Genomic DNA, 22,056 nt, shown 5'->3' with positions numbered 1-22,056 from the left:
ATGACAGATCCCGATCCGAGCGGGATGGATGGGATGACAGATCCCGATCCGAGCGGGATGGATGGGATGACAGATCCCGATCCGAGCGGGGTGGACGGGCGACTGTCAGGAGTGGGCGAGGTCAGACTAGCCGGGTCGGTATTGTGCGGGCAGCGTGGTACAGGGGGAGTAAGCGGAGAATGGTCGGGGTCACAAGCCAGGTTCAACAGGTAGCGGGCAACGAGGTACCGAGGGTCAGGCAGAAGGATGGTCAGGAACGAGCCGGGGTCAGAGCAGGAGAGGGTAAGCATAAATCAGAACAGGCAGAGTTTGGCAACTAGGAAGCGTACTTACAGGACAGGAACAAGACCTTGCGGCAACCTGGAGATGCACAGGGCAGCTTTAAATAGAGCGCCCTGTTCTCCCATTGGTGCGGCCGCGATCGCTACTGCGCATGCGCGGCCGCGATCGCCGAGGACTCGGCGCTCGCCGGCTGGGACGGATCGGCAGTCTGCGCATGCGCGCACCGCCGAGGACCCGGGATCCCTGACACATTATTTAATTCATTTTTAATATTCAAAGCAAACTCAATCATCCTTCCATGTCTCCATCCCTTATTTTGTTGAGAAATCACTTTCAAAAACACTCATCCAGTCCTCTAGATGAAAGAAAAAAAATCCCCATGAAGACTCATGGGATGTATGACATTATTTTGGCCTGGCTAGAAATCAGGAAGCAACTGAAGAAATGAAAACAGCATATAAATATACCTTCTTACCTATTTACTAATGCTACCAGCATAAGGATTAAAATAGTTAATGTCGGTTGAGAAACATTACTTCTGCTTTAACTGCTTGCGGACCAGTGATGTACCTGTACGTCGCTGGACTTTGAGTGGTTATACAGGGACGATGGCGATACCTGCAGCTGTGGCTGTCTTCTTGTAGTTCTCAATGAACTAGCAAGGCTGTGATGAGCGCTCTAGGTAGTTCATTGATGCTTCCCATCATTGTCTATCTGTCTGCCTGTACAAGGTATGAGTAGACAGCTTACACCAACAGTCTGAAGTAGCCTCGCATTGCATCCTCGATCTGCTGATTGCTGGTGCAATGAATACAGGCTCCTAGTAAAAAATAAATGCACATTTTTTTTTATACATGCAAAACGATGTGCATTTATTATTATTTTTATAAAGGTGAACACATAATTTAACAATGTTGGTTTATAAAATGAAAGCGTACCCTTTGATCGTAGGAAAAACCTGCACTGTAACATTTAAATGTATTGCCCAAATGAAACACTGAGCTCTTCCAATGAAATTTATTTTTTGATATGGTTGCATTCTAAGCTGGTCAAACAGTGCCACCCAGTGGTCCAATAACCATGGTACAGTACAGAACACTGGGTTACAGCAAACTCTTGGGCTCCATGTACACAGGACACTTCTAAACTATGGAAACTGACTGCTGGAAAACATAGGTTAAAAAACATCTGTTTAGCCGCATATGCATTTAGAAGCGTTTGTTAAAGATAACCTCAGGAGACCTTCCAAAATGCCCAGAATGCACTGAAAAACAGTGAAAAATTAACTATTTCAGAAATTTTGACAGAAAGAGAGCAGAAGCAGAGATAGCAGTATTTATTGAGATTAGCTGTCTTTTTTTTTTTTTCTTTTGTGGTGTTTGGATGTGTTCCAGCTTATTTCTGTGCAGAAGTTATTGCAGCAATGTCTAACATATTTTCTTTCATGTGAAACCTCACAGTATGGTGTACCAGGTCCATTTGAGTACCGGGAAAACGCTTTGCATGTATTTTTCATGATGAAAAAAGGTTCTGGACAGCCTCTGGAAATGGAAGAGTTAAAAAAAATTGTCACACGCAAATGCTTATAAATGCAGTTAGCCGCATTTACAAGCGGTTGAAATGCTGATAAAATCTACTCCTGAATGCAAGTTTTCTGCGCTCAAAAAAACGACTGTAAAATCAAGTGCCCGTAAACGACATAGTGTACATGGACACATAGGAAACCATTAGGGAGAGTTCAGGGGCTGCAGGAAAAAACGCTGAACAGCTCCTGAATGTGAGTTTATCAGCTGCAGTGTACATGAGCCCTTACATAAACTGGAAAAGATCTTTTAAGCAATGAACTAAATAGCTAATTCATGCTATAGAAGAGGTGTTTTACACCATCTTGCGGAAGTCATCTCATCTTCACTATAGTGAAATCCCTGTGCCACAAATGAGATGACTACCAACAAAGCAGATTAACCTGTCAGAAGCATATTACAAATCATGATGTATACATAGGCCAATTATTTAGGCAGAAGAAATAATCTGTAATGCTTCTGGTGGGTCAATATAAAACCAAAATACTACATACTGTATTACCGATGTGTATTGCACTCCGTAAGTTCCCATCTTTGGCTAAATTTATGTATGGAAAAATGTTACATGGCAATTGAGTCTTATGTAATATTAGCAATTCCAGTCTTCCATTAAGTTCATATTTCCCCAACTCATCCTCCTCATCTAAAAAAAAATACAGTTGTGTTCAAAATAATAGCAGTCAGACATCACTAACCTGATCAATCACTGTTTTTGGTAGAAATCATATTTCTACATGGCAAATTATTTACTAGCAGGTGTAATAGAAGTCCAACAGACCCAACAGTCATGACATGCATGCTGCTGATTCTGTGTCATTGAATCACTAATTGAAAGGGGCATGTTCAAAATAATAGCAGTGTGGAGTTCTATTAGTGAGGTCATTCATTCTTTGAAAAACAGGTGGCAATTATTGCCCTTATTTAAGGAAGGAAGGCAGTAAATGTTGTACATGCTGATTACAGTGCATTTGTTTCTGAAATTCTGAGGAAAATGGGTTGTTCCAGACATTGTTCAGAAGAACAGCGTACCTTGATTAAAAAGGTGATTGGAGAGGGGAAAACATATAAAGAAGTGCAGAAAACAATAGGCTGCTCAGCTAAAATGATCGCAAATGCTTTAAAATGGCAACCGAAACCTGAAAGAAGTGGAAGAAAGCGAAAAACTACCATTCGAATGGATAGAATAGCCAAAATGGCAAGGACTCAGCCAACAATCAGCTCCAGGAAGATCAAAGAAGGTCTAAAGTTACCTGTGAGTACTGTTACAATTAGAAGACGCCTATGTGAAGCCAAGCTATCTGCAAGAAGCCCCCGAAAAGTCACACTGTTGAAAAAAAGACATGTGCTGAAGAGGTTACAATTTGCCAAAGAGCACATTGACTGGCCTAAAGAGAAATGGCGCAACATTTTGTGGACTGAAGAAAGGAAGATTGTTCTTTTTGGGTCTAGTGGCCAGAGACAGTTTGTCAGACGACCCCCAAACACTGAATTCAAGCCACAGTACACAGTGAAGACAGTGAAGCATGGTTGCGCAAGATTCATGATATGGGGATGTTTCTCATACTACGGTGTTAGGCCTATTTATGGCATACCAGGGATCATGGATCAGTTTGAATACATCAGAATACTTGAAGAGGTCATGCTGCCTTATGCTGAAGAGGAAATGCGCTTGAAATGGGTGTTCCAACAAGACATTGACCCCAAACACACCAGTAAAAGTGTAACATCTTGGTTCCAGACCAACAAGATTAACGTTATGGAGTGGCCAGCCCAATCCCCGGATCTTAATCCAATAGAAAACTTGTGGGGTGACATCAAAAATGCAGTTTCTGAGGCAAAACCAGGAAATAGAGAAGAACTGTGGAATGTAGTCCAATCATCCTGGGCTGGAATACCTGTTCACAGGTGCCAGAAGTTGGTTGACTCCATGCAACACAGATGTACAGCAGTTCTCAGAAACAGTGCTTATACAACTAAATATTCATTAAGTGATTCAAAGGAAAGCAAAATCTTCAAACATTTTTCAGTTTATATAGTGAATGTTTGAGTTTGTAAAGAAGAATACAAACACTGCTATTTTTTTGAACAGTCTAATATTCACTTTTCTTCAAATTTTTAGAGGAACAACACACATTTGATATATTTTTCTTCATGTTTTGATTTGGAATAGAATGTGTAGTGTTCCCAATGCATTTGTGTGTATGGAAATAAAAGCTATTAGAAGGATTTTGAGCTTTATTCACTTTTTTCAACACACTGCTATTATTTTGAACACAACTGTATTTAAGTACAGCTCTCTGGTCAGATTTGTGCAGATCTGACTGACTCAGGGGTCTGCAAGATTGAGACTTTTTGAAAATTTTAAATACACTGTGGAAACAAAACTGAACTAAATAAAAACTATATGCATGCTCAATAGTCAATACTTTAATAAAAAGATGTGACTATGTCATGTATAGGTGATAAGAGAATTATTATATGTAATGAGACATTTTTCAGTACTATAGAGGTGAAGAGAAACTGATCTCTGGACACTATACCAAAAGAAAAAGGCATGTAGAAGACAAAGACTAAGTCATCACGATTGGGATTGGCCATGATCTCTCTGCCGCTATCTTTTCCCCATTCACTGACATGACATGCATTGCTCTGTACTCTTTCCCTTTGTGGAACTGGTCATCTTTGTAGAGGGAAGACTATCCCATATCAGAGCCTCCAGCAAGCAGAACAGTGAGCAGTACAGTAGTTATTTCACCAAAATCACATCTCAAATCTCCTGACACTAGCAATCAGAGGCAGTAAGGCCTTAGATCCACATTACATATATACAGCTATGAGGATGTAGGCACAACCAAACAACAGGAAATGATCTGCTATTTTTGGGAGGATTTCAAGATAAAAAGTAAATCTGCTTAGACATGATTAACATTTCAAAGTGTTCACTATACCGTAGCAAATGTTCATTTTTTTAGTACAGGTCCACTTTAAGATTGGATTGGAAGTAAAGTTTTTTTGAACAATTTATAATGAAATGGAAAGAGATTTATTATGGTTTTTGAACTCTTGACTGGAATTTACATTAGGGTACTTTGGCTCTAAAAGGACAACTTCACTTACTATCAAGTTGCCATTTAAATAAAGCTCCACTCCCTGAGTGTAGCTAGAATAATTGAATACTTACCTTCATTCCTACTCCCAGGTTCTTCACAGGTCAGCACCATACTTACTGTGCATCTAAAATGCCCTGAACAGATAATCTGCTTAGTGCAGGGGTATCCAAACCATGGCCCTACAGGTGTTGAGGAACTGCAAGTCCCATGAGGCCTTGCAAGACTCTGACATCCACAGGCAAGGCACCCAGAGGCAGAGGCATGATGGGACTTGTAGTACTTCAACAGTTGGAGGGCCATAGTTTGGACACCCCTGGCTTAGTACACATGTGCACCTGGACCCCATTTCTTCCTGGATGATATGCACTCCACCGGATAACTGGGGTTCACCATACCATCAATAAGAATGAAGGCTATAATACACAAACACACTAGATAGGGTACATGGCTGGGCCTTCTTGGATGCAAAGATTGTGCAGGGCCACACAAAGAAGAATTCAGAGAGGTGTGGGAAGTATTTTACCATGCTGGCTACATTCAGGGGAATGGGGGCTAAAAGTAAAGATATTATTATTATATTATTATTATTATACAGTATTTATAAAGCGCCAATAGTTCGCTCAGCGCTGTACATTACAAAGGGGGACAGAACATGTGACAGAACAATACCAATACAATGCAAAACATGAGGGGATTGAGGGCCCTGCTCTTTCGAGCTTACAATCTAGGAGGGAGGGGATAGTTGTACAGGAGGAGATAGCTGTGGGGGATGGAGTGGTAGGAAGAGTGGAGGAGGTCGGCAAGTTAGCAGGGGGTGGGGTAGGCTTCCCTGAAGAGATGGGTTTTCAGGGTGCGCCTAAAGGAGAGGAGAGTAGGTGATAATCTGATTGGTTGGGGCAGGGAGTTCCAGAGGATGGGTGACACCCTGGAGAAGTCCTGGAGGCGGGCATGGGAGGAGGAGACCAGGGAACTAGAGAGAAGGAGGTCTTGTGAGGAGCGGAGTGTGCGTGCTGGGCGGTACTTGGATATTAGGTCAGTGATGTAGTTCGGGGCAGTATGGTGGACAGCTTTGTACCTCAGCGTTAGGATTTTGAATTTGATCCGTTGCGCAATCGGAACCCAGTGGAGGGATTGGCAGAGGGGGGTGGCGGAGACAGAGCGGTTGGAAAGGTGAATGAGTCTGGCAGCCGTATTCAGGATCGACTGAAGCGGGGATAGCCAGCGGCGAGGCAGGCCAGTGAGGAGGGAGTTGCAGTAATCGAGTCGTGATATGATGAGGGAGTGGATTAGCTGTTTAGTGGTTTCTGGGGTTAGGAACGTGCGGATTTTGGCGATGTTGCGGAGGTGGAGTCTGCACGAGTTTGTTAAAGATTGGACTTGGGGTTGAAAGGATAGGTTGGAGTTCAGAATGACACCAAGTACTCTGGCCTGCAGGGCGGGTTTGATGGTAGCGTTGTTGAATGTGATGGAGAAATCAGTGGGGGGAAGACAAGAAACTCGGTTTTGGAGAGGTTCAATTTAAGGAAGTGGAGCGACATCCAGTCTGATATGTCGCTCAACAGGTGTGTGATTCGGGCTGAGACCAAGGGGGTGAGGTGGGGGGTTGAGAGATAGATTTGTGTGTCGTCGGCATAGAGGTGGTAGTTGAAGCCGTGAGAGTGTATGAGTTGGCCAAGGGAGGAGGTATAGATGTAGAAGAGAAGGGGCCCGAGGACAGAGCCTTGAGGGACCCCAACAGAGAGGGGGAGTGAGGGGGAGGTGGTAGCATTATAGGTAACGCTGAAGGAGCGTTGTGACAGGTAGGATGAGAGCCAGGAGAGAGCAGAATCTCTGAGGCCAAGGGAGTGTAGTTTTTTTTGAGGAGGAGGGGGTGGTCGACTGTGTCGAAGGCCGCAGAGAGGTCAAGGAGTAGGAGCACTGAATAGTGGCCATTAGCTTTGGCGGTTAGCAGGTCGTTGGAGAGTTTGAGTAAGGCAGTTTCGGTGGAGTGTAGGGGACGGAAGCCGGACTGTAGGGGATCGAGGAGGTTGTTGTCGTTGAGGTGAGAGCATAGGTGGGTGTAGACTAGGCGCTCGAGTTTAGATGTAAATGGGAGCAGGGAGATGGGTCTGAGGTTGCTCGGGTCATTGGGGTCCAGGGAGGGCTTTTTAAGTATGGGGGTGATGTGTGCATGTTTCAGAGGGGAGGGAAAAGTGCCTGAGGAGAGGGAGAGATTGAAGATGTGGGTGAGGGAGCATAGGATGGAGGAGGAGGAAGGTCGTAGGAGTTGTGAGGGAATAGGGTCGAGGGGGCAGGTGGTGAGGTGGGCATCAGAGAGGATCTTGGAGACTTCCTCGATGGTAGTAAGGTCAAAGGTGCGGAGTGTGGGGGGAGCTTCAGTATGAGGAATGAAGGGTGGGGTGGAAGAGGAGGTCAGAGCAGTGGTGGGGCCGTGGGAGAGAGGTGATGAGGGGGTAGCTGAGTGAGGGTGAAGGGGGTTGGAGAGAGTTTGAGCAGCGACGAAGTCCCTGCGGGTTATGTCGAGGGGGAGGGGGGATAAGGGGGTAGCTGTGTGAGAGGGGACAGGTTGAGAGGGCGTGTGAGTTGCGGCAATGTCCTTGCGAATTGTGTCAATCTTGTTTTTGAAGTGATTGGCAATCTCAAGGGCAGTGAGTGAGGTGCTGGGTGGAGGTGGGGGTGGAGAGAGTAGAGAGTTGAAGGCAGAGAAGAGTCGGCGAGGATTGGAGGAGAGGGCCTTGATGAGGGTCAAAAAGTAGGCCTGTTTGGCAGCATGGAGGGAGGAGGTGTAGGTGCGGAAGGCAGATTTGTAGCGGGTGAAGGCTTGTTGGGATTTGGTTTTGTGCCATAGTCGCTCCAGGGCACGACTTTGTCGTTTGAGGGTTTTGGTGTGATCAGTCTGCCAGGGCTGGAGCGGTCGGGGTCTGATGTTGCGTGTGGTTAAAGGCGCTAGTGAGTCAAGGGCTGTTGAGAGCGCATTGTTGTAGGCGGTCATAGCCAAGTCGGGGCAGGACAGGGGGAGGATGCGGTTGTGGAGTTGATCAGCTGCAGGGTGGAGGGAGGCAGGGTTAAGGTTGCGGAGGTTACGGCTGGTAGTAGTGTGACATTTGGAGGGGTAGGTGTTGGAGGACGAGGAGATAGAGAAGGAAGGGGGTGTTAGTGAGGTTGTGGGGAGCGCAGCGATTGGAGAAGACGAGATCAAGGATATTACTGTCGGAGTGGGTGGTGGATTGTATGCACTGTGCAAGTGCAAAGGAGGAGGTTAAGTGGAGGAGACGGGATGTGTCTGGGTTGTCGAGGTTGACAGGGATGTTGAAATCCCCAAGGATGATGGTGGGTAGCTCAGAGGAGAGGAAGAAGGGTAGCCAGGAGGAGAAGTCATCCAGGAAGCGGGGTATGGATCCAGGAGGCCGGTATATCACAGCAATCTTCAGGGGGGTTGGGGAGAATAGTCGGACGCAGTGGGCCTCGAAGGAGGAGAAGGATAGGGAGGGGGGGTTTGGGAGGACTCGGAAGGTGCTCTGTGGTGACAGGAGCAGACCAACCCCACCACCTTTACGACCGTTAGCCCTGGGTGAGTGGGTCCAGGTGAGACCTCCATAGGAGAGTGCAGCAGGGGAGGTAGAGTCAGTGGGCTGGATCCAGGTTTCCATGATCGCTAGGAGGTTGAGGGAGCGGGAAACAAAGAGGTCGTGGATGGCGGTAAGCTTGTTGCACACCGAACGGGTGTTCAGGAGTGCACATGAAAATGGGGGGGAGATTTTAGGGCGCAGGGGGAGAAATACTAAGTTGCGGGGGTTGCAGTAGGACGTGGAGGCGGGAGGGTGTTGTGCGGGTGAGGGAGGTGGTGGAGGGCCAGGATTCGGGGAGATGTCCCCCGCGGCTAGGAGGAGGAGAAGGGTGAGAAAGGTGGCATGGGAGCGGGATGTGCAGGAGCGTGTGAAACTACTAGTGGAGGTGTTGGGGTCAGTGGGAGAGTGGAGTAATAGGAGGAGGTGGTGGGTGCTGTAGAGGGGTGAAGGAAGCAGTGAGGACACAATATACAATTGTTTGGGAGGAGCAGAGGGATATAGTGAATGGATTTTGGGAACGGAGGAGAGGAAAATGAGGAAGAGTGGAAGAGGCATTTTGCGGAGGTGAAGAGAGCAATAGTAGGGAGATGATAGCAGTGAGGGGGAGATGTACAAGTTTTGGGGTGGAGCAGAGGGGTAAAGAAATGAGATTTGGGAACAGAGGATAGTAATGATGAGAAGAAGAGGGGCGTATTATATAAAAGGTACACGGAGTGGGTCTCAGGTATGTAAGAGATGTTTCCCAGGGTGTTTGCTTGCAGTCTTCCAGCATGCAGTAGATATCATTTAATATAAGGGATTTAGTGGCTCAAGAACACCACTAGATGTGGATTCATTGTTAAAAGTAGCTATTACCTGTAAAACAGACAAAACAAATGGCTTCCCTATCCTGAAATCAATGCAAGTAGCATCTAGTAGACATAAATTGCACACAGTAAGAAGCGTCCTGGGATCATGTGCAAATAATCACTGCTACTTTCACAGCTTGCAATATTTGTTCTATCTTTGTAGCCATCAGTTACTATTCAGAATTTAAATGTTAGTGTGATATGTGCCATTACTGAACTACCCAATATCAACTATGTAGCACAGATCTCACGCAGACACTGTATAGCAGGTACCATAATGTGTCACAGTGCTGCTGACCTCCACAAAGTGCCTCTGGATTCTCCCAAAGAATCCAAAGCCCTGGGTATGAGAGCCACGTATGACCAACCCACAAGCCTGAATATTGTCACATAGCATGTGTGAGTAACCTTATGCAAGTGCAGCAAGCTTTTAATTTAAAGTGTAGGATACATACATGTTTATTTTTGTGAAACAAGTGCCTGGCCTCTTCCATAATATATTGTTTTTCTTTGATCGTATCTTCTTCCAGTGCAGACACAGACTTCCATTTTCTTGCTATTCTGAAAATCTTGCGGTACAGACCAATAACTTGCTGACGTGTATTTGCCGTCATCTCAGCAAGCCATGTATACCTACAGAGAGATGAACATGAATGTATCACATTGAACACATTTTTACTGTATTGACAGTTTTCAGAATTTTCTTCTACACTTATTCTATATCCTCCTAAAATTAGTTTCTACCAGCAGGCATCACAAGGCGATTACTGTTATTATGCAGAAAACCCTCTGATCCTGGGTTTATTCTGTTTCAAAAGGCTTGACATTGGAATGAAGCCCACCTATTGTCCGATTGACTAATCTGACTGTCCTAAATAGGCCATGGAAAAGTTCTGGCTATAATCTGTCAACATAATAATGCAATGCAGCAGGCGCAGGCTGTGACCAATCCATAAAAATGATCAGTTCTTTGGAGATTTCTTTAGACCACATCCATAGGATCTCACAAATCACCATAACAGCATAAAAATATTAGAGAAATACAGCCAGTGTGCTCATGACTACCTACAGTGAGGAACAGAAGTATTTGAACACCCTGCGATTTTGCAAATTCTCCCACTTAGAAATCATCAAGACAAATAATTTCTTTAAAAATCATACAGTGTGATTTCCTGAATTTTTTTTTAAATTCTGTCTCTCAGAGTGGGAATGCACCTACAATGTGAATTTCAGACCCCTCCATGATTTCTAAGTGGGAGAACTTGCAAAATCACAGGGTGTTCAAATACTTCTGTTCCTCACTGTAGGTAGTCATGAGCACACTGGCTGTATTTCTCTTGACTACGGGGGCAGACATGGCTCTTTGCAGATCAGTAGTGGTGGCACACATCACACAGCTGTGTCATGTGCATGCACTGTTTGTTTCCTCTCACTGTATGCTGGAACTGGCTGCATGACACTGTGCCTCATCCAACCTGGAAGTGATGAAGTGTGTAAGTCATTAAAGGAGTATTAAACCCTCAGCTTTTTTTTAGTATAACACGCTGAGCACAATAAAATAAACATTCCTCAGTGAACCATTGCAATTCTTACCCCAGCATTTGCCGTTTACAATTTACAATGCAGTGTGGCTCTCTCATTGCTGTTTTCCTGAATATCTGGTTTTCAAAGCAAAGAGTTAACAGTGGACAGTGCAGTTTCCAACCCATCTGTTAGTATGGAGAAGGGAGGAAGGAGCAATGGGGTGCCTTGCCATCCTAGGCTAAAAGACTGTGTGCTTCTATTGATGCACACAGTGCAGGGAGAAAACTCTAGAGAAAAGAACCACACAGAAACAGGACACCTAGGGCTGCAGCCATGGCATCAGCTCAAAACCAAAAATGTAATATACTGCAGGTTTTACAATTAAAATCTAACCATTGTAAGCACCACTGCTATTGTTAAATGGTTTGTCTAAACCCTGTAAACTGATACATTCTGCTGGAGAAATTGAAAAACAAAAAACTTACTGGCTGGATCACCAGATGAAAATAGAAGAAAGAAAGCCTAAAAAAATGAATGCAGACATTACATCTAAGAAATGGTAAGCTGCAATATAATGGAAAATTTCCTATCAAATACCGCCGGTTAGTTCGGCCCTCTCTTCTCCTATAGGACTCCACTCCCATAAATCTTTGCTCCTCACCAGAGACCATGTTCCATAACTATAGTCTACTCATAGCATTGAGAGGGTACTCCTGCTGTCATGGAGTCAAGGAAAAATATGGTAAGTATTTGATAGGAAATTTTCAGTTTTCCTGATAGACGCCATGGCAGCATACGTATGGGAAATAAATAACCATACACACACGGGTGGGCAGTTACTCAAAGACTTTAATTTTCCCCGTCAACTGACAGGACTTTCAAACCAAAATTAGCAGAGGATAAGGAAGCAGGCTCTACATAGTAAGGAGCCATAAACGTGTTGACTATGGACCATGCTCCCACTCTGCAGATCATCTCAGGGGCGAAATGCCCGGAATGTAGCTACACTTCTGCTTGAGTGTGCGGTCACTGCCTCTAGAGGCGCCAAGTCCTTAGCTCTGTAGACCATTTGGATGGCCTGGATGATCCAGGCAGCGATTGACCTGGGAGACGCCCGGTCTCCTTTACTCTTCCCATAAAAAAGGATGAATAGAAGACCCAACCTATGGAAAGATGCTGTGGCCTGCAAGTATAGCCTTAAGGTCTCACCTACATCCAGGGGGTGAGACTCCCGAGGCTCTAAATGTTGGCAGAACAATCTCTTGGTTCTCGTGGAAGACAGAGGTCACTTTAGGATTATAACCTACCACAAGGATGAGGACCACTCGATCTGGGAAGAATGTAAAAAACGGCTCTTTAGAGCCAAAGTTCCGGATTTCAGAGACTCTTTTTGCCGATGTAACCGCCACCAGAAAGGCCGCCTTGGAGAGCTACCTCACTATGGGTGGTCCAGCTGATTCTGGAATGCCTCCAGAGAAGAAGTTGAGGACAAGCGGCAGGTCCCATTTTGGGAACCTCTGTTTCCACTGGGGCCTAAACCTTACTGCCCCATTGAAGAATTGCCGAACCAGAGAGTGGTCAGCCTATGATACTCCAGTGAAGGCAGAGATGGTTGACTCATGAACACTGTGGGTGCTGACCAACAGGGGCAGGTCCAGGCCTGACTGCAGGAATCCCCGGACATCCTGAATCCTCGGATTATCAAGGGATCCACCCACGGTCGAGATATAGTCCACAAATTTAGACCAGACTCTTCCATAGACCCTGTTGGTACTTGGTCTTCTGGCATTCATCAGAGTAGGAATGACTTCAGCAGGACAGCCTAAGGCCTGAAACCTTCCCCTCTCAAGAACCAGACCATTAGATGAAGACGGGCTGGGCAAGGGTGAAGAATGGCCCCCTGCGACAGCAGGTCTGGCTTTAGAGGGAGAGGAACCAGATCCCAAAAGTAAGGGAAACCATGGTCTGTTCAGCCAGTACTGAATTACAACCACTAGCTCTACCGCTTCTGCTCTGAGCCTCCGAAGAAACCTGAAGATGACAGGGACCCGGGGAAACGCCGTGCGAAACCCCCACTGATCCATCAGAGCATCTATCCCAAAGGCCTGGGGACAACGATTCCTGGTGTAGAACATCCTCAGTTTGCTGTTGCTTGGGGAGGCAAACAGATCGAATTCCGGACTGATCCCGAGGGTCAGTATCCACTTGGACATTAGTTGTTGTCCAATTGAAGCCTGGATAGGAAGTCTGCTTGTGAGTTCTGGATACGGGGATGTATACTGCCGATATGTTGAACAGGTTTCTCTGAGCCCAAGCCATGATTGGCTCTACCTCTCGCAAGAGGGACAGGCTGTTGGTCTTGCCTTGTGTCCTTATGCAGGACACTGCCGTCGTATTGTCAGACCTCAGGAGGACTGATTTCCCCTGTGTTAGGTGCTGGAAGCCCCGAAAGGCCAGAGCGCCACTTGTAATTCCAGGACGTTCAAAACTAACCTGTAGAAGGGAAAGCTCCATCTGCCCTGGGCTATCACTGACTGGCAGAGAGCACCCCATCCAGAATGGCTGGCATCCGTAGCGACTGTGACCCAGGAGATGGGGGCAATTGAATGGGAATTGAGCAGGTTCTTCCGCTGCAGCCACCAAGGAAGGCTCTCCTTCATGGAGGGAGATATGTAAATGACCTGGCCCATGCTGCCTGGATTCCACTGTTGAAGAAAACCTTTCTGGAAGGGTCGCATTCTCCACTGTGCTCACTTCACCATCGGCACTGTGGACACCATGGGGCCAACCATGGTAACCACCCAAACTTGAGAAGGGTCGAGATGATGTGGGCCCTGTGCTGTAGTAGCTTTTCCAAGCACCAACTCCTGCACACCCATTTCCATCCTATTAGTTGGGGAACACTGAAATTGATGGGGGGATGCCTGCTCCGCCACTTCCGGTACCGCATCCATCCGCCATGTCCAATACCCCACCGTTTGCTGGGGACCCATGGAACCGACAAGCGGCGCGTCACCTCACATCTCCTGTATGTGGGAACCAGGTAAGACTTGCACTAGGTCCATAGGAGGAGGATAAAAAAGGAACACAGCCTCTGGCGAGGAGCAAAGATTTATGGTAGTGGGGTCTTTTAGGAGAAGAGAGGACGAGACAAACCCATACGTATGCTGCCAAGGAGTCTGTCAGGAAAATAAATGTTTGCTTTAGGGTTTAAAACCACTTTAAACTAAAATACAGGCAAGGATTTGAGATCAAAAAGCTGCATACTTAGTACGTGATTAAATCAGCTGCTGTGACTGCTTAAAACTGGGGGTTTAAGATCACTTTAAAGGGAAAGAGCAGTATAATAAAGCAAGGAGGAGGGGTGAGTAGTGAATTAAAACCCTGCTCAGGACCAGACAGATTTCCACCACAGGCACCTGCAGGCAACAAAGCTTCTGGCATGCAACACAATCCCCCTTTGCTACGATCACCTCTCTTACACAACATTTCTCACCTTACTAATCACCCTATACAAAATTGTGACATGTGAAGATATGCCTACTGTCTATGAGATGACTGCATTTCTGTTGATGGTGGGAAAAAATATGTGGCTGATAATTGTGAAGGGAAAAAGCCCCTTCTTTTTCTCTTAGCTATAGGCGCGTGCCTACTGTGCCTAATGGGAAATCTGGATCCGAACCTACTGAACTTTTACTAGAATGGTTTCAAGAAAGAAGATAACAAGAAAAGCTGAAGCTAGATAAAGCTGTAATTCAGTATTTTTTATTTTGTTTAGATGGAAAAAAAAAACTATTACATAATACAGTAAGTCAGAACACAAACCAGTTGCCACTGTCAAAAAAAGCTGCCTAGTTTCTACATGTCTAAAGAGAAACTGAACTCTAGACTCTGTGCAAAAAGGGCAAAAGACTAGTCACCAGCATTGTCTGTATTCTCCCTGCAGCTGATCTTACCTCATTACCAATTAACTATGCCTTGTACTGCACTGTGTCTGTGTGTGGAGGCAGCCATGTTGGTAGAGAAGTAGGGCTTAGCTTCATGAAGAACGATGAGCATCGCAAATGTAACAATACCAAATCTCAGACCAAATATCACAAGACAGAGGCAGCGGGGTTCTAGGCCCCATGATTAATGCGTCATAATTTACTGATGTTTACTCAGGAATACCGTTGGGCTTGATGTTCGAGTCGAACGTAAGTTCGACTCCAACATCGGCCATTTGTGTGTTCGGCAAACACATGAACGATAAGGGCATTTGGCGGGCAGTTCGTGCACCGCGCCCCACAATGCACTGTGCTCTGGCAGTGCATTGTGATTGGCCAAAACAATATAACTGGGCAATCACAGCATATGATGACGAGACAAGGGGATGGGGTCACCCGGTTGATGTCACCAGTTGACCCTGCCCCTTAGATATATATATTTTTTACCAGGTACCCCATACTCATTCACATGCGGGGGGCGCAATCTGGTGCCCTGCTTGTTAAGATCCCCACCTGCAGATCCCCACAACCACCAGCCACGGTCCTTGTCCACATCAACATGGTAACAAGGTGCTTTGGGGGGGGTGAGACCAAAGCACCCCCCCATGCTCAGGACATGTGGCCTGGTATGGTTCAGGAGAGGGAGGGGAGCTCGCTCTTCCCTCCCTTTCCTTATCTGCTTGGCTGCATGCTCAGATATAAGTTGCCGTTTGTTTGTTAGTTTTTTAATTGTTGGCAATTCTTTTTACATTCAGCAGTCAAAAAGAATGTTTTCACTACTAAAATACCACATGACTTCATAATATAACTCATGCAGTATTTTAGTAGCTGCGCGTTATCTTACAGCATACTCGAATGTGGTAAGATACCGCTTAGTGAATTGTCCCAGTTCGAAGTTTGCAATCGAGCTTTCGTTAAGGTTTGAATGTTCAACCATGAACCGAACAGGGGGGCAACAACCATGTGCACGAGGCCAAAAACTGTTTGTAAAGACCTGAATAATGTTGAGTATAGGCGAGTAAAGGTATGTACGTGTATACATTAAGTATAGACAAGTTAAATTCTTCTTCATTGACAGTATTGTTGCCCCTTGCACACAGACATCACAAATAAAGAAAAAAAAAACAATTTTCCTGCGTCCACACAAGCAAGGTGGAGATACAATTTTCCCCCACTGTAGAAAGAATATAGCCATCTTTTGAAATTTGAATTTTGAATGTAGTAAAATAGAATAAAATAGAAAAAATATAGCCATCTTCTGAAATTCAAATTTATAATAGAATAGAATTCTGTCAGTGGGATTCCTCTACTGTCGGAATATTGTACACTGATCAGCCTTGAAGCCGACTGACTGCAAGTCGCTGATTGAAGGAGATTTTTCAGAAGACAGAAGCTGATTTAAAGATCGACTTCTGCTGAACTGGGAGGGCTACACACGAATCATAATAGGGCCAGTTCCTGCTGAACTGTAAAATTGTTGATCCGTGTGTACCCAGCTCTAAATTGTGAGTTCTATAGCCTGTATACATCAGGTACTACATATTACACATACTGTAATAAATGTACACAGGTATGCATGACACATACTGTACAGAAATTCCATGACATGGAAATGACATGGTAAGTCATTTTAGCTGGCTAAAGAGCTCAGGCAAGCAAAGATAACATCGATATCTCACTTGTATCATCCAAGTGTTAGATAAAATATATAATTGGCATAGGAGTAGTGTGAATCTTATTAATTTAGTGAACAAATGTCCTTAGCGATGAGTAAGAACTGATCATTTTGGCTTGGGAATTAAATAGAGCTTCTCTATTGGTTCCAGAGTGTGAGGAGGTCAATGGGTAGGGGGCGGGGCTATTGGATGAAAGGAAGTACAAACAGCTGGGGGCAATTTGTTCTGCATGTACAAAAGCACAGCTTCACTTTACTTTAAAGTGAGCACAGAAAGTGAAGATTTGCTATGTCATACGGGGTCCTCTAGTAAATCTTATAATGAGTAGGTAGTACATGGACAAATCTACCTTCTTTCTAATAAATAACCATGCGATTTTTTTACTTTTAGCCTCATTGCTGTATATCTGGAGAGTGAGATCTTCTAACACACTAAAGTCTCTGACTTATAGTTTCATAGATTTTGGATTGAGATTTGGTGAGGCCCCAATTGCACAAGCAATTCGTTTCGTTACAAATCGAAATTCGGACAAAATTTTCATTATTCAGAGCTTCAGATGTATCTGAATTTCCGAATCAAAATATTAATGAATTTCAACAAATCTGAAATAAATTGTAACAAAACAAAGTATCCGAATTTGAAAATTAATTTGAAATGGAAATATATTGCAATAAATACACTAAGGCATAAAAGTGAGATGATGATTCCTACTTAGGCTACTTTACAGAGTAAAATGGAATGGAACAGAATATAATAGAATCTAAAAAAAGGAATAGAACAGCAAAAAATAGAATAGAAAATAAGAGAAAAAATTAGAAAAGAATAGAAAAAAATAGATTAGAATAAAATAGAAAGAATATAGCCATCTTCCGAAATTTGAATCTAGAATAGAACAGAATAAAACAGAAAAAATACAGCAGTCTTCCAAAAATCGAATCGAATAGAATTTAAAAAAAATATAGCCGTCTTGCAAAATTCAACTGCTTCTCCAAACATTTGTGAAAGAATGGGTCGCTCTTAGGAGCTCAGTGAGTTCAAGTGTGGTACCGTGATAGGTTGCCACCTGTGCAATAAGTCCATCTGTGATATTTCCTTGCTACTAAATATTCCACGGTCAACGGTTAGTGGTATTATAACAATGTGGAAGCAACTGGGAACAGCAGCAACTCAGCCACAAAGTGGTAGGCCACATAAAATGACAGTGCGAGGTAAGCGCATGCTGAAGCACACAGTGCGCAGAAGTCACCAACTGTCTGCAGAGTAAATAGCTAAAAGACCTCCAAACTTCATGTGGCCTTCAGATTAGCATAACAACAGTGTATAGAGAGCTTCATGGAATGGGTTTCCATGGCCTGGCAGCTACATCTAACCCTTACATCACCAAGTGCAATGCAAAGTGTCGGATGCAGTGGTGTAAAGCACGCCACCACTGGAATCTACAGCAGTGGAGACGTGTTCTCTGGAGCGATGAATCACGTTTCTCTAACAATCCGATGGATGTGTCTGGGTTTGGCGGTTGCCAGGAGAACAGTACTTGCCTGACTGCATTGTGCCAAGTGTAAAGTTTGGTGGAGCGGGGATTATGGTGTGGGGTTGTTTTTCAGGGGTTGAGCTTGGCCCCTTAGTTCCAGGGAAAGGAATTCTTAAGGCGTCAGCAAACCAAGACAGTTTGGACAATTTCATGCTCCCAACTTTGTGGGAACATTTTGGGAAGGCCCCTTCCTGTTCCAACATGACTGCACACCAGTGCACAAAGCAAGGTTCATAAAGACATGGATGAGCAAGTTTGGGGTGGAGGAACTTGACCGGCCTGCAGAGTCCTGACCTCAACCTGATAGAACACCTTTGGGATGAATTAGAGCGGAGACTGTGAGCCAGGCCTTCTCGTCTGACATCAGTGCCTGACCTCACAAGGATTGTCAAACATTCCCATAGACGCACTCCTAAACCTTGTGGACAGCCTTCTCAGAAGAGCTGAAGCTGGTATAGTTGCAAAGGGTGGGTCAACTCAATATTGAACCCTACGGACTAAGACTGGCCATTAAAATTCATGTGAGTGTAAAGGCAGAAGTCCCGATATTTTTGGCAACATAGTGTAGCTGTCTTCCGAAATTCAAAAGTTAAATTTCTAATAGACTAGAACAGGGGTGGGCAAACTTTTTGACTTGAGGGCTGCAATGGGTTCATATATTGGACCCGGGGGCCGGACCAAGAGTAGATAGTAATTCATCCCCCATAGTAATTCATCCCCCATATAGTAATTCATCCCCCACAGTAATTCATCCCCCACAGTAATTCATCCCCCATAGTAATTCATCCCCCATATAGTAATTCATCCCCCATAGTAATTAATCCCCCATATAGTAATTCATCCCCCATAGTAATTCATCCCCCATAGTAATTCATCCCCCATAGTAATTCATCCCCCATATAGTAATTCATCCCCCATAGTAATTCATCCCCCATAGTAATTCATCCCCCATATAGTAATTCATCCCCCATAGTAATTCATCCCCCATATAGTAATTCATCCCCCATAGTAATTCATCCCCCACAGTAATTCATCCCCCATAGTAATTCATCCCCCATATAGTAATTCATCCCCCATAGTAATTAATCCCCCATAGTAATTAATCCCCCATATAGTAATTCATCCCCCATAGTAATTCATCCCCCATAGTAATTCATCCCCCATAGTAATTCATCCCCCATATAGTAATTCCTCCCCCATAGTAATTAATCCCCCATATAGTAATTCATCCCCCATATAGTAATTCATCCCCCATAGTAATTCATCCCCCATAGTAATTCATCCCCACTATAGTAATTCATTCCCCATATTAATTCATTCCCCATATTAATTCATCCCCCATATTAATTCATCCCTCATATAGTATTTCATCCCCCACAGTACTATTCCCCCTCAAGTAGTAAGCCAAGTCCCCCCTGTGTCACTTACCTTTGCTCCGCGCGTTCCTCTCGCCGTGTTCCCGCGCCGTTCCGGTCTTCAGGGCGGACTGTGAGAGGAGCCTAGCTCCCTTCACGTTCATCACGCTGCCCTGCCTACACACATCCTGACAGACAATGTTTGCCTGCCCTGGCTGTGTTTTTTTTTAGCACGCTCCGCGGGCCGGATTAAAAGGTCCGCCGGGCCGTGTATGGCCCGCAGGCCGTAGTTTGCCCATTGCTGGACTAGAACAAAACAGGAAGAATATAACGGTCTTCTGAAATTCATATTTTTAAAGGAATAGAATAAAATAGAAAGAATATAGCAATCTTCTGAAATTTGAATAGAGAAGAATAAAATAGAAAGAATATAGTAGTCTTCTGGAATTTGAATTTCGAAAATAACAAATATATAAAATGAATTCTGAAAACGAATCATTCTAACATAATGAATATGATGAAACAAAATAATTAACCTAACAAACAAACCCGAAATGCAACTAAACACGTTTTTCCGTTGTGCATATCTCTATATTGTACCTCTCATCATTCTCTGCTGAATAGGAAACTGAAAACAAGGACCTGGGTGCAAGGATCTTCCTGCTTCTGCTTCATTTATTCCATGGATCTGTGCTTTCTACATCACTCCTGCTGCTTGTTAAACTCCAGCTCCAGACAAAATTCATTGGCAATAGTGTACCTCTTTCCCCTGTGCCTTCTACAAAAACAAATTCTTGTGATATACAGCAATATCTTCATTGAAAGTGAATGTTTCAGTTTACTGTTGTCCACAGTATAGCTGAGATATCGACAACTCTATGATATCACAGGTATGAGTCTATTTCATTTCTTATTTCTGCAGCTTGTAAATTAAAAACTTTATATGAAATTGATTTGTGTATGGGCAGAAGTACAAAAGCAGATAGGAAAGGAGAAAATCTTGGAGTTGGCCTTGAAATACTTCCCTACCGGTCATCACAGAACAATGCTGATATGAAAAAAGTCAAGGCCCTGCTCCTTTACCAGGATGAAAAACCATACCAGTATGACATGTTTGTTATTAAAAAAAATATTTTCCAATGTTTACAATCACTTTTAAGGGCTTTGTGCAAGGAAGATCATCATCCGAACTCTAAGAAGCTGGAGGTTGATAGACTGGAATTAAACTAAGGCACTACAATTCAATTGAAAGTTATAGTTTACCAGTATTGCGCATTGAATTTACAGTGATTGTAAAGGCTCAGTTTTTTAAAAAAATAACAAACATGTTATAATTCCCTGCTCTGTGTAATGGTTTTGCACAGAGTAGCCCTGATCCTGTTCTTCTTGTGTCTACTGCTGACACTCCTGGCTTCTCCCCCCTCTCGAGTGCCCCCTATAGCAAGCCGCTTCCTATGATGGCACTCATGGGTGCTTGCTTCTGAATCAGTGCTGTATGTCCATAAGACACAAACAGCATGGATCAGCCCCGCCCCCTCCTCATTGGCTGTGCAGATAGCTCCCACTGCTGTGTCTGAGCCAATGAGGAGGGAGAGACCCAGGAGAGTCTCTGCTTTCGTGCACATCACTGGATCGAGATCAGGCTCACGTAAGTATTGGAACTGGGGTGCAGCAGCACAGAGGAGGGTTTTTTCAGCTTTTACAACCACTTTTAAAGAGTCAGCCTTCAGTACTACTTTAATATAAAAAAAAATTATATCCCCCTTCACCCTTCATGTAGCTTCATGTCTGACTCTCAGTTAGATCACCCTGTATTGTAGATCCACACTTTTGGGTATATTTATTATATACATTATATTGTCAAAAGTATTGGGACACCCCTCCAAATCACTGGATTCAGGTGTTCCAATCACCTCCAAGGCCACAGGTGTATAAAATCAAGCACCTAGGCATGCAGACTGCTTCTACAAACATTTGTGAAAGAATGGGTTGCTCTGAGAAGCTCAGTGAATTCAAGAATGTTACCGTGATAGGTTGCCACCTGTGCAATAAGTCCATCCGTGAAATTTCCTTGCTACTAAAGATTCCACGGTCAACTGTTAGTGGTATTATAACAAAGTGGAAGCAACTGGGAACAGCAAGTCAGCCACGAAGTGGTAGGACATATAAAATGACAGAGTGGGATCAGCGCATGCTGAAGCGCACAGTGGGCAGAAGTCAACACTGTCTGCAGAGTCAATAGCTAAAGACCTCGAAACTTTGTGTGGCCTTCAGATTAGCAAAACAACAGTGTGTAGAGAGCTTCATGGAATGGGTTTCCATGGCTGAGCAGCTGCATCCAAGCCTTACATCACCAAGTGCAATGCAAAGTTTCGGATGCAGTGGTAGCGAGCACGCCGCCACTAGAGCAGTGGAAATGTGTTCTCTGGAGTGACGAATCACACTTCTCTGTCTGGCAATCCAATGGGCATGTCTGGATTTGGCAGTTGCCAGGAGAATGGTACATACCTGACTGCATTGTGTCAAGTGTAAAGTTTGGTGGAGGGGGGATTATGGCATGGGGTTATTTTTCAGGGGTTCGTCTTGGCCCCT

General features: G+C 44.4%; 1 protein-coding gene across 1 annotated transcript in view; it reads right to left on the bottom strand.

The window, feature by feature from the left end:
* The window catches only part of LYRM1 (LYR motif containing 1), a 48,605-nt gene that overhangs the window by 9,343 nt on the left and 17,206 nt on the right, over positions 1–22,056 (bottom strand). The window contains exon 2 of the mRNA XM_089674782.1: positions 9,848–10,025. Within this exon, the coding sequence (XP_089530908.1) occupies positions 9,848–10,006 (159 nt within the window). The 5' untranslated portion in view covers positions 10,007–10,025. The remainder of the gene's footprint in view (positions 1–9,847; positions 10,026–22,056) is intronic.

Source organism: Staurois parvus, unplaced genomic scaffold, assembly GCF_062004578.1.
Source record: "Staurois parvus isolate SC_StPar_1 unplaced genomic scaffold, SC_StPar_1.0 ptg000152l, whole genome shotgun sequence".
Taxonomy (NCBI): Eukaryota; Metazoa; Chordata; class Amphibia; order Anura; family Ranidae; genus Staurois; species Staurois parvus.
The sequence above is the reverse complement of the archived record's forward strand: the minus strand, read 5'-3'. Positions and strand labels throughout refer to the sequence as shown.